At 24.1% G+C, this 12,691-nt stretch overlaps 4 protein-coding genes across 4 annotated transcripts; 2 read left to right on the forward strand and 2 right to left on the reverse strand. All coding sequences in view use genetic code 6, as the record gives it.

The window, feature by feature from the left end:
• Nucleotides 1-1,353: 1,353 nt before the first annotated feature.
• On the forward strand, nucleotides 1,354-3,777 carry TTHERM_00659120 (DHHC zinc finger protein; the record flags this gene model as incomplete). The annotated part of the gene is made up of 6 exons (XM_001024113.4): nucleotides 1,354-1,471; nucleotides 1,561-1,652; nucleotides 1,761-1,781; nucleotides 1,935-2,198; nucleotides 2,501-2,707; nucleotides 3,160-3,777. 6 exons carry the CDS (start codon nucleotides 1,354-1,356, stop codon nucleotides 3,775-3,777), a joined length of 1,320 nt encoding a protein of 439 aa, XP_001024113.4.
• A 316-nt stretch (nucleotides 3,778-4,093) lies between these two features.
• Nucleotides 4,094-5,585, reverse strand: TTHERM_00659130 (cullin-binding domain protein; the record flags this gene model as incomplete). Its single annotated transcript, XM_001024114.3, has 7 exons — nucleotides 4,094-4,164; nucleotides 4,289-4,394; nucleotides 4,457-4,521; nucleotides 4,612-4,810; nucleotides 4,896-5,014; nucleotides 5,119-5,335; nucleotides 5,418-5,585. 7 exons carry the CDS (start codon nucleotides 5,583-5,585, stop codon nucleotides 4,094-4,096), a joined length of 945 nt encoding a protein of 314 aa, XP_001024114.2.
• A 673-nt stretch (nucleotides 5,586-6,258) lies between these two features.
• On the reverse strand, nucleotides 6,259-10,335 carry TTHERM_00659131 (hypothetical protein; the record flags this gene model as incomplete). The annotated part of the gene is made up of 4 exons (XM_001470959.1): nucleotides 6,259-8,497; nucleotides 8,565-9,010; nucleotides 9,099-9,844; nucleotides 9,948-10,335. 4 exons carry the CDS (start codon nucleotides 10,333-10,335, stop codon nucleotides 6,259-6,261), a joined length of 3,819 nt encoding a protein of 1,272 aa, XP_001471009.1.
• A 1,585-nt stretch (nucleotides 10,336-11,920) lies between these two features.
• Nucleotides 11,921-12,250, forward strand: TTHERM_000659131 (hypothetical protein; the record flags this gene model as incomplete). The annotated part of the gene is made up of 1 exon (XM_012799988.1): nucleotides 11,921-12,250. One exon carries the CDS (start codon nucleotides 11,921-11,923, stop codon nucleotides 12,248-12,250), a length of 330 nt encoding a protein of 109 aa, XP_012655442.1.
• Nucleotides 12,251-12,691: the final 441 nt, after the last annotated feature.

A 12,691-nucleotide genomic window follows, 5' to 3' on the forward strand; every position in this document is an offset into this window, starting at 1 on the left:
CATGTTTAATTGTAAATATTCTTATATTTTTATAAAATTTATTTAAAATTAATTTTCGAAATCAATCAGTTTAAATTTAAATTAAAATAAAATTTTTTTAAATATGTAAAAAATTAAAAATAAACATTAAAAAAAGAAAATATTTTTATTTATTCTTGCAATTTAATAAAATTAGTAAATACTAATAAATTATTTATCAGAATATAAAAGCAAAAATTATAATCTAAATAGTTGATTTGTCAGCTAATTAAAATACAGATAACTTATCTAAAAAATATATAATTATTAAGGATTAATTGAATTTTCAAATACTTTTAAGAAATGTTATTTTTAACTATTAATATAGGTTTTATATTAATATTAATTTTTAAGTCAATTTTTTTATTTAAAATAAATTAATTTTATCTTATTTTCATTTTTTTATCAAAGATTGAGTTTGAATTTCAACATTAAACTTTACAAAAAACTTATTTTATATTAAAGTTTATTATTAGTTTATTTAAAATAAAGCTTGTTTTGATTTAAATCAATTATATAATATTTTTGAGTTAAAATTCGGATTTAAGTTCTAAAAAAATAATATTTTAACTTTCATTTTACAAAAATATAAAATAAACAGTTAAAAAGCTTTTTTAAAATGGTAAGATTTTTTATTAAGTTAGTTTTTACTTTTTGATTTGTAAATATATTTTAAAATATAAAAAAATAAATACCTTAATCTAAACAAAATATTTAAAGGATGATTGATTTATCAGAGCCAGTAATTGAAGTGTTAGTAGAAATTTATAAATTTGTTTATTGAAATTAAAAGAAGATATTTTGACGATAAATAAATTTAGAAGTAAGATATACATTCAAAATTTTGAATCTATTTAAGAAGTAAATTGTTTAAATAAGTAGAAAGATTCTAAATTTAAAATATAAAAAAGAATATTTTATTTGTTCAATCAATTTATCTAAAGTAATTTATCTTTTTTAATTGTTCTTTAGTATTCATTTTGAATGAATTGTTTATTAAATATTTGTAAAATTCAATTAAAATATATAAATTGCAAATTTTTTAGATAAATTAACAATTTTTTTATTTAAGAAAACAAGTTTAAAACTGCTTAAGCTAACAAACCAAACAAGATAGCAAGCAAGCAAGCAAGCAATAAATCAAAACAAATTGTTATAGGAGTAAGGAATACATCTTTAACAAACATTGCAAAGGAGTAATAAAATGTTGTTGCTTTTATTTTTCTTTATAGTTTAAAATAATAATAGGATAATTTTCAAACGAAGACATTATCATTTGAGAAAGCTCAATAAAGATAATTATTTGATAAAATATAGTTAGTATATTAATCGAAAATGAATTCTTAGAAACTTAAAAAACTATAAGGAAACTTATTTGTAGTTTTAATCATTTGTATAATCTGCTTTATTTATTTTTGCAATGTAAAATTGGTGTGGATTGATAGAAGGCCAAGTAAAAAAATTTCATTTTTTTCCTTTTACATACATCACTAACTCCAAAAAAAAAAGAGAAATAGTTAATTAAGATTTATTTTAAAATAGGTAATTTCTGGACATATCTCTACCTCATAATATTCAACGTTTTCTCATTTATGCTAGCATGGTCCCTAATTGTCACTATGTTCACTGATCCAGTAATATTTTAAATTTGAATTTACATTTCAAAAACTAGCAAATAACTACTTAAAACTACTATAAAGTAGGCATTAATTTACTAAAAATTATTTTTTTAAAATAAAAAGGGTCGTGTTCCTTAAAATTGGGTAAATCTCTTTGATTTTTTATTATAGCGAAGATACATGTGTCTTTATCAAATAGAATTTAAAAAATTGGGATATAAAATATATTAATTAGCTAAAAAAAATATTTAAACTTCAAATTTAGGATGATTTTATTTATTGATGCTATTTAAAAAGGGCTACTTTTTAGACGATCATGAGCATAAAAAGAGAAGATATTGCTTGATTTGCCATATTTTTAAGCCAGAAAGATGTCATCATTGCTCAGCTTGCAATAGATGTGTTTTAAATATGGACCATCACTGTCCTTGGTTAGGAAACTGTATTGGATTTAAAAACAGAAAATTCTTTATTTTGCTCCTTTTCTACGTAAACGTAACAACTTGGCTTGCTATGTTTGGAATGATTGGAGAAATATTTAATATCATGGTGTCAATTAAGGTAATAAAGAATTAAAAGAACAACATTTTAATTTATTTATTTCTTTATTTGTTTGTTTGTTTAAAGTTTTTCATTTTTATAAATTAACAAATAAATTAATAATCATAGAAGGATTTACAATTTTCATTTGATTTAATTTTTTAAATTACTGCAAATTTTGAATTAAGATTTATGATAAATTAATCTCTATTGAATATTTTAATTATCGTTAGAACCCTTTTAAAAAATTTTTATAAATTGATCATAAAATTTAATTCATTTGTTTTACTTTTTCAATTATATAATTAATTAATTATTAACAGTAAAAACTTGGAGGAGATGACACAATAACGATTTCATGGTTCTCTGATTTCTTGATTGTTGCTTCGTTTGGGCTCGATATAACAGCTATGGTTATAATAGGAATTTTCTTTAAATTCCATTTAGATTTAATTTTTATGAACACTACTACTTTAGAAAATTTAGATAGAAAGCGTAACAACTCATCCTCATCTCCTTAACCTAACAATGTAATTTTTCAATAAAGTTAGAATAATTACTATATATATATATTTTTTTTTAATTAGTATGATATGGGATAGTATTACAACTTTGTATAAGTTTTTGGATCAAATGTAGTTTACTGGCCTTTTCCTTTCTTTTTGGAAGATGGTAATTAAAAATATTTAGATTCTATTTTGAAATAATTTATTTAAAAAAAGCTTAACCTGTAGGAGATGGTGTAGTATGGCCACAGAGAGTGTAAATTGATAACTTTGTATGTAATATGTATTCATGAACAATATTTTTTAAATAGTAAAGCAGACACAGAGACAGGCTTGATGAATAATAATAATAACAGCTCTGCAGAAAAGACAAATAATACTAGCCATTAATATCAGAATGGATACCAAGACAATAGCTTGGGTATATTTAGTTTTTTTTCAAATTTTAGAATAACATTTTTTAATTACTATTAAAGGAAATAAATAAGTCCATAATTATAATTCGGGATAATAATAGCAACAGCAATAACAATAACAACAATAATAATATTAATAGTAATAGTAATAATAATAATAAGCATAGCAGTATGGATAAGCTAGAAATTTTAATAACAATGCATATAACGGAAATTTCCAAGCTAAATAATAATAACAATAACAAATGGGAAATGGCTTTAATTAATAATAGTATAACCAAGGATATTAGTAAAATAGTAACTTCTATAGAAACCAATTTTGAATGGAGAGTTTGTTAGTTTATTGATTTAAATTAATTTACATTTCTATTTATCTATGAATTTACTTACTTACTTACTTACTAGCTTGCAAAAATTCATTCATTCATACTTACTTACATAGATGAATTCTTAATTAATTAATTAAATTAAAATAATTAAACATAGATAAATAAAGTATTTATTTAACTTATTCAATTCATAAATTCTATATTTTAGAAATCTTAAATTTAATTGGCAAAACTTCAAAACTTTGTTTTATTTTTAACTTTCTTTTTATTCAAAAATAGTTACTTCAATGTACATTCAAATTAAAATAAAAGTTGTTGTTTAAATTTTATATATTTACTTTTCAAGTGAAAATATATCAATTTACTTACTTGCATAAATTTATAAATGCATGCATACTTAATTGATATTATTAAACTTAGATAAATGAAGTATTTATTTAACTTTTTAAAATTTAATTGGTAAAACCTTTAAAATTTGTTGAGATTTAGCTTTCCTTTTATGCAAAATTATTTATGAAGCAGTACATTTGAATTAAAATAAAAGTTTTGTTTAAATTTGATATTTTTATTTTTCAAGCAAATAAGAAAAAAACAGTTTATGTATTTTTTTATAAAAACTCCCTTTTTTTTATATAGTAATTTGATTATTAATTTATAATTATATTTCAATATTCCTATTCTTGAGGTTAGTATCCCATGAATTGCATGAAATCATCTATAAGAGTAGGCCAGGCACCTATAATATTTAAATAAAAATATATTAAAAATTTTTGTTTAGCTATTGAAAAGTAGGTTAAATGATTTCTTTAATTTTAATTTGTCTAGTAAGTTTTTGCTATCTTAATTAAAATTTTTTTTACTGTAAGGATCGTATTTCTTTAAATCTCCTCTAGTTTGAAGATGGAATTCAAGCAACATATTCCATAAATCGCTATTAACATCTTTTTGCTTTTCCTTGGGAAGTCTCTGTAAGAAATTAAAAAATAAAATTTCAATATTCTAATTTTTTTATTTATTTTTTATTTTACTTCTAAGAAACGAAGCCATTCGTCGTGATGGGCAAACTTGAAAGGTAACAAAAGACTCCAGAGAGCTTTTATTTTTATGAAAAATGTTTATTGATCAAATAATAAAGCTATTTATTTTATAAAAAAAAAGGTATTTCTTATAAGTTGTTATTTACCTTTAGCAGATTCAAATTCAAGACATTTTTAACTGGCATTTTCTTTAGAAAAGTTGAAGGCAAATTTGTAAACATTCTTAAAGCCTTCATCAGTAGATAACTCAGCCTTTAATGATGGAATTTTCTTCTTTAAATCTGCAATTGTGCTAACATTTAATTTTTATAAGCCTCCACAAAATTCTTCTTTAGTGTATTCACCCTTTTTTATGAAAATAATTTTTTAATTGAACTCAATTTTACTAAATTTTCAAACAAAGTGTCAAAAAAGTAAAATAAAAACTTACAGATTTCTTAGCATTGAAATAATATGAAATTACTAATGTAGTAGGATCCATAATATCTAATCCAAGATCTTCGAAAAACTTAATAATACCATCGATTTCAATCTTTTAAGATTCTTTACCTTAAATTTTAAAATTGTATTAATATAGAAAAAAGAATTTATTCAAATATGAAACAAAAATTAATAAAATTTTGGATTAGTTATTTTCAATTTTGAAAGCCTACTTGCATATTAAGTGTATAAAGTTTCTAACTTTTTGTCAAATGCACCAGTTCCTTGCTTTAAGGCAGTACCTGTATAGCCTAATTCGTAGAATCTATTAACTGCAGTATTGACATCATAGTTAGTCTTGCTCAAAAGCTCAATAGCTTGCTATTCGCTTGCACCTGTAATATTTCTGAATTCCTAAACTTTATTCTTTTGATTTTGATTCAAAGATTTCTATTATATATACAAAAATAGTGATTAGTCATTGCTTGCTATTTGCAATCTGTTGCTTTTTCAAAGCATAAAAATTGTTTACCATTCTATTATTTTATTTATTAATTTGCTTGCTTTTTTCTAGATATATTTGAGAAATATATATTTTTTTTTTCTTTATTATTTTTATTATTTTCTCAGCAATCAAAAGTATCTTTTAATTTTTGATAAAACCAAACAAACACTAATAAAATTGAAGAATTATTATCATTACTTATTTAGTCTTTCAAGAAGACTAATTGGATAATATGAGAGAAATAATAAAATATTAGTAGAGCCAATAATTATGAAAGTAAAATTTGAATTTATTCTGCAAAAATATTAAAATTTCTTTTAGTTTGTCTGATCTAATTCCTATCTATCAAATAAAAAGTATCTAGAAATGCAAAAAAAAAAAATCAAATTAAATTAAATTCAGAGAGAGTATACTAATTTTTCTTTTAATAAAAGCAAAATAAACAAGCAAGTAATTATTTTAATTTTATCTTGAAATTCTTTTATTCTATCAATATATTATCAATCAAAGGTAAAAATTAATATGTATCAATTGTTTTAACATTTTATTAAATTAAAAAAATATCTAAAAAGAGGGGAGCATTTTCTATTTACTTATTAATTTAAACAAGAAAAGTGTTAAAAATTAAACTTCAATTTTTATTTGCTTATTTTAAATAAATATAAAAAAAGCTAGTAAACGTTTAAATTATCAATTTTATGTTTAAACAAATTAAAATTTTAAACTAAAACTTGTGATTCAAATTTTTTTACTAACAAAATTAATTAAAAATTTATGATATATCAAATATATAGATAGATAGAGTTGAAAGTATTCAGTCAATGGACGATATAAAATAAAAACAATTTAAATTATTTTAAAAGCTTTTTCACTTTTAAATAATCAAACGTTTAAGAGAAGTAATCCAATGTTTATGGGTAGCGTAGTCAGAAGTACAAGCACGAGTCAGTTTTCCATGAGTATTCTAGGCTTCTTTTTGTTTATTGCTACCCATCTCATTACTGATTTAGCAGAGAAGAGAAATTTATTCTTGCTTCAATTAGTTATTTTTCAAAAGGCTAAGCAATTAGTTTAAGTATTATCCATGTTCATCTTTCTTCTTTGGATCTATTTATTCAAATAAGCCTATATTAGCATTGATAAATCCTTCAATTAGTTAAATTTCTTAGGGACTAGCAATATAGGCAGCAGATTATGAACTTAGTGTTCTAGATTAAGTAGGTACCATTGGAGGAGGGGCATTAGATATAGGAGGTTAATCAACAACTCCAACTGGGGGTTAGTTATTATTTATATTCATACTTATTGGGGGGCGAGTTTAGCTCATGACGTTTACAGGAGGCTAATTAAATTTATTACCTTGGTTAGGATTGAATGGAGGGACACTTTATCCTCCTGTATTTTAAACAGGTTGATTTGGGCGAGGAGGAGGGGGATTGCTGTTTGATTCACTTTTAACCAAGTTTTAATTAACAACTGGAGGAGGTACCATGCCTCCAGCCTTTACTGGATTGGGTGGAACAAAGCGGTTTTAATTATTTGGGGGAATGTTAGCAGGAGGATTATGGACTGGTGGTACTCTATTAATTGATTCGTTCAAATTGTTATTAGGTTAATTTAAAGCAGGAGGTTTAGTTTAGCTGCTTTAACTACTTAAAACTGGGGGTCTATTATCGAAGTTGTTATTTTGTTGTATATTATTACCAGAATTTTGATGAACTGTTGGAGTAGATTTAACTGTATTAGGATTAGGGCGGGGAGGAACTACATTGGTACCTTTAATTTATTCTTTGAATAGTTTATTGTTAGGATTAGCTGGGATAGTGTGGCTTGTATCTTTTTAACCAAATGTATTTGGATTAGGAGTAAAGTCTTTTACTTCAGGTTTGTTGAAATTATTACCCTAATTATATAGAGGAGGTGGAGGTATTTATTGATTTTAATTACCTAAAACAGGAGGTTGATTCATGATAGGAGGAGGATTCATGACAGGAGGAGGGTTCATGACAGGAGGGGGATTCATGACAGGAGGAGGAAAATTACCTTTAATTTGGTTTTTCACAGGAGGAGGTACCATACTTCCTGAATCTCTTGGGACAAAGGGATTATTATGAGGGTTTCTACCAGCATTTTGGTTTAAAATAGGCTAACTTACTGGAGGAGTAACAGTCGATCCACCAACCTACTAGTTAAAGACTCTACGTTGGTTATTCCCTTCAACTTAAGTTTTGGTTTGGTTGGTAATATTAAATTTAACAAAAGAGTATGGAATGATAGGTTTAGGGAACTTATTTGCTAATTCATCAGAATAAACGTTATAAATTAAGTCTTTCATTTCAGCTATTTTCAATTGAGTGGGTTCTCCTTAATCTAATATTTTATAAGCAATAGAAATTCTTGAATTGCATAGAGCAATGTTAGCCAACTCTAACAAAATAGTATTGAATTTAGAGTCAGTTTAGATAGCATTTTCAGCCCCTCTGAATTGTTACTAGTTTTGAGCCATAACTTTTCTCAAAATAATTAGCTTTTAAACTGATTAAACCATATAGTATGCACGTTAGGTTATGTTAGCTCTAAGTGCCTAGATGCGCTTGAAGTAAATTCCTACCAAACGTTAGAAATTCTATGATAAAATAAAACAGCATATAGCAGAATCGTCATCGTTCTTTTCTTTAATGAATCTTTCTGCAAGTTTATCCATTAATTACTAGAATTCTTTGGCGTTCTTGGAACATGTAATGGCCAAGCCAGCACATTCTCTCCAACTCTTCAAATCATAATTTTCTGCAATATCTTCAATATCGTTCTTAATCAAATTTTTAAAAACATACTTAATGAAATTATCTGTTTATTGAGTAAAGTATTAATCAATAGTTGATTTAAATAAGTCGACATTCTAACTATAAGCAATCAATAGAGCTTCAGCCATTCTACCACATTTCATACTGCAATCGATAGCACCTTCATAATTTCCTACAATCATATTTTCCTTAATCATCTTTTCAACACCAGCATCCCAATTTTTATTTTTGCTGACTTACTCAGTCAAATAAACTTCTTCAATGTTATTTGTGTTACTCTTTTTGAGTTGGCTTCCATTGATTCTAATTAATTAATTAATTAAAGTTAATTTTTTATCATTTTTATTTGCTATTTTAAATCAAATTTTACTCTTGATTGCTATTATTGTGAGTGTGTTAAGGATTAGAAGTCATATTGTCCAAGATATCAGTTGCTTCTTTTTCGCCAACTTCAGCAAATACAATTGATTGCTTTTACTTAGGCTACATTTTAGTATTTGAATTGTCTTCTTCAATTGTATATTTGTGCTTCTTTCCTGTGTAGTCTTCTGCACGCTTAATAATTTCCTATTTCTTAAATCCTAAAGCATCTAATATCTCCTTGTTACTTCCAAAAGCAACTCCTCTCAATAATCTCCACTAATCTAACTCTAAAGTATCTTCTTTGTAAATATTACCTAATTTGTAATCGCAAAATCCAGTTGAGTTATTATCATCAATCACCTTTTCTAATTCCTAGAACCATCTATGATATGACTGGTAGTTTTCTTCCTTGCTACGATAAATTTTTGAAGTTATAATTTGTTCATTTTTTTCCTAATTTCAATATAAAAACGCTTAAGATCTATTCAAAAATACTCTATCTTTTTTTATGAATCAAAAGCAAAAATTAAATAAAATTTACACTGAAGAAAGAAAGAACATTATTTGGGGCAAATGTAGCGCCGACAACTGGCTGATACCATTTAGGAGGATTTGCAGAAATTTCAGCTGAATTCAAGGAATATAGTTAAACTGTTCCATCTGAAAGAGCAACACTGTAAAGGGAAGGAATTTTAGACCACTAAATACTAACAATATCGGTTCCTAAGTAAAAGCTTTAAATTATTTCCTTATTTTTAATATTCCAGCAGACTACTTTTTGATCAACTCCTCCAGTAATTATTAAAGAAGGGTCAGTAGTGCACCAAGAAAGAGCTGAAATACCACGAACGTGTCCATTTTCTAATGAAACATAAGGACCTCTTGTATCACGAAGATCCCAAATATGCAACTCTGGCTTCTTTTCATCATCATAGTTAATAGAAAATTGTAAAGGAATTTCGGGATTCCATGCTAAGCACAAATTCTTTGGACCCTAAGTATGCTAATAAATATCAGGAGTTTAGAAACTGACTTAACTTGTCTTCAAATTCCAGACAACTGCAACACCGTTACTTGAAGCAGAAGCTAAAACGTGGGGGACCTTTTTATTCCAAGAAACAGAGGTTATGTAACCACCTTAATGCAAATTAGTATCACAAGGAGCGATAATATCTGGATTTTCAATCTCTTTTGAAATATCAACAACAAGAACCTCATCACCACCAATAGCGATTAAATTTGGCTTATAACTATTATATTCTACTGCATAAACAGGAACGCTAAATTCTATTTATATTAAAAAATAATTCTAAATATTTTTATTCAAAACTTTGAAAATGTCTTTATAATTCTAATAAACTATTATTAATTTGGACCTAAATTTTGATACCTTTAATTAAGCACAATCTGCCAACATCATAAGTAAGAGCATCTGGATTGGCTTTGGTTTAAGTGATAATTTGATTTGCATCATAAATGACAAAAGAGCCATCAGTGTGACCAATACAAATAAGTCCATAAGGGAAATTTCCAGTATCTTCACCAAATGTAGACCATGTAATGGAAGAAGCTGGAACTTGCATAAGAGTGACACCTAAGCGATTTGGTTAAAGTCCTTTTTCAGCTGCATCAAAGGTCATGATTTGCAAAAGGAATTGCTCGCTACCATGCAATTCCTAACTTACTTGAGTTTGAGCAACTGCAAATAAGAAATTATTCTTCTTAGAATCACTCCAGGAAACAATACCACCATTCTATACTTCTTTAAGGCAAGACATTTTTATTTAATTTCTGTAAATTGTATAAATTCAATAGAACTTTTAATATTTTATTTTTTTTTGTCTGATTTGAAAATATTTTGTCCTTGTTTTCTACTAAAAATCTTGACTTCTTTGATATATTTATTTTGTTTGTTTTTGATGTTAATTACTTGAGACAAATAATTTATTTTATTTTTATTTATATTTTTTATATGATATCAATCTCCTCTTTTAATTTATAATAATTAAAAGTCAATCAATATCTTTTAATCAAAATGCATAAAATCTATTTAATTTATTATATGAAATTACTAACAAACACATTTTAATTAATTGTAAAAAACTGCTTTTTTAAATTAATTAATATCTTTCTATTAAAAATTTCATTTACTCTCTCTCTCAATTGCTTATAAATTAAATACTAAAAAATATAGACACTAATTACTTAGTATCTATAAAGAACGTGGTTTCATATGATTAATTTAGATTCCCTTTACATTTTAATTAACAACAAGCTTCATCTACTACAACTTAGCTTATGAAATCTTTGTTAAATCTCTTAAAACTTCAATCCACGTATAATAACTGTTAAATCTGATTAATACCACAATTTAAATTATTAATTTAATGGCTATATAGAAAGAATAAATTTAGCTTAAATTATAAATTTCATGTTTGCTGATATTTATTTTAAAAAGTAGTAAATTTATTATATTATTTTGAACAAATATATTATTTTATTTAAAAAATAATTTATAAATGGATATATTAACATAGAATGAATATCTATCTAAAGAGTTTTTAAATTTTTTGCATGTTATTAAACATAAATTAAAAAATAAAAGAGTATCAAATATTTTTTAGTCTGTCTATTAATAATGAAAACAATAATAGAAATTTTTATAGAAAAATAAAATATAATTTAAAATAAAAAATAGTTTTATTTTAAAACTTAAAAATTAAATGACTATTTATTCATACATAAACAGTCTGTTTAATAATTAAATGATAAATTCAATTATAATATAATTTAATATTCTTAAAACTACTCAAGTAACTTTAATTTTTTAAAACAAGAAAGTTTTATTAACAAGATAGAGAGACTATTTATATTTACATATGCTATAAATTAAGTAGTAAAGCCATTTCATCCTCTCCTTTTTAAAATGATTGATCTTATCCTATGTTATGTTAAAAGAATTTGGTTTATTTCTATTTTAATATTTTTGAAAAATTATATTTTAATTTTTAAAAAAATTATTCTTTAATTTTAGATTTTAGTGTATTTATTCTTAATTTCTTAAAAATCTATTAAAATTGTAAACTAAAAGCTTAAAGATTCTTACTTTTCATTTTGATTTTTACAAATAAGAAATAAAACGCAAAATTTTTTATAGATCTATTGATAAATAAATTATTTTATGACTGAAAATTTTAGAATTTGAATAAAATATTTATATTTTTAATTTGATTAGTTTATATGCATTATTTAATTTGAAGTAATTCACTAAAAAGATATAAAAATATATCCATAAATAAATTTTTTTGAAAAGATAATAATCTGTTAAAGCAATTTATAAGTAGAAATTAATTATAGTCTTAAATGAACGCTTTGATTTTCAGAAATACAAATTTTCTTTTTAATTGGATTTCCCAATCATCCTCAATGTTAGGATTATTAGGTATTAGAAAAAATATGAGCTTTTAGCTATAAGAAGAAACTGCTGAGGACAAAACATAAAAAAAACTTAATGAATTATTGTAAGGTGCATTTGATTTCACAAATAGAAATGCAAGACCTCCCAAAAAAGCAAACCACGGAGCTAGACCTTGCTCTTCAGTTATGAGAAGATTAAAAAAGAAGTATTTTTATAGAAGAACCAAAGAAGCTATGACTCCTGAAATGGAACCTAAAAAGAAGTTTGAGCTTTGAAAAAATTTGATAATTATTTAAATTAAGAATAATATAAAATTTAATTCTTCTTGGCAAAAAGTGACATTAAGTTTAATAAATTGCTAAAGTAATGCACTATTTAGAAGATTTATATAAGTTTAAAGATTTATAAATGGTATTTCAAGTAGCATAGGCTGTAATTACTTACTTATGTACGTGTTAAATAAATATATTTGCTATTATGAAATATTATTCTTAACTATTAATATCATTTATTTTCTTCTAATTGTTTGTTATATATGTTAATATTCCTTTATTTTCTAGAAAAAATTAATTGCAAAGTTTTTTATTAAAATATTTTTCTGAGTTTTAAAACGATATCAAAAATTATTAAAAATTGAAATAAATAATTCTAATTATCTCCAAGTAAATCTTTTTAAATGTTCATTTTTTATTTTTAAGCTATTTATCATTCAAATA

Source organism: Tetrahymena thermophila (genome assembly GCF_000189635.1).
Source record: "Tetrahymena thermophila SB210 genomic scaffold scf_8254402, whole genome shotgun sequence".
NCBI classification, from domain to species: Eukaryota; Ciliophora; class Oligohymenophorea; order Hymenostomatida; family Tetrahymenidae; genus Tetrahymena; species Tetrahymena thermophila.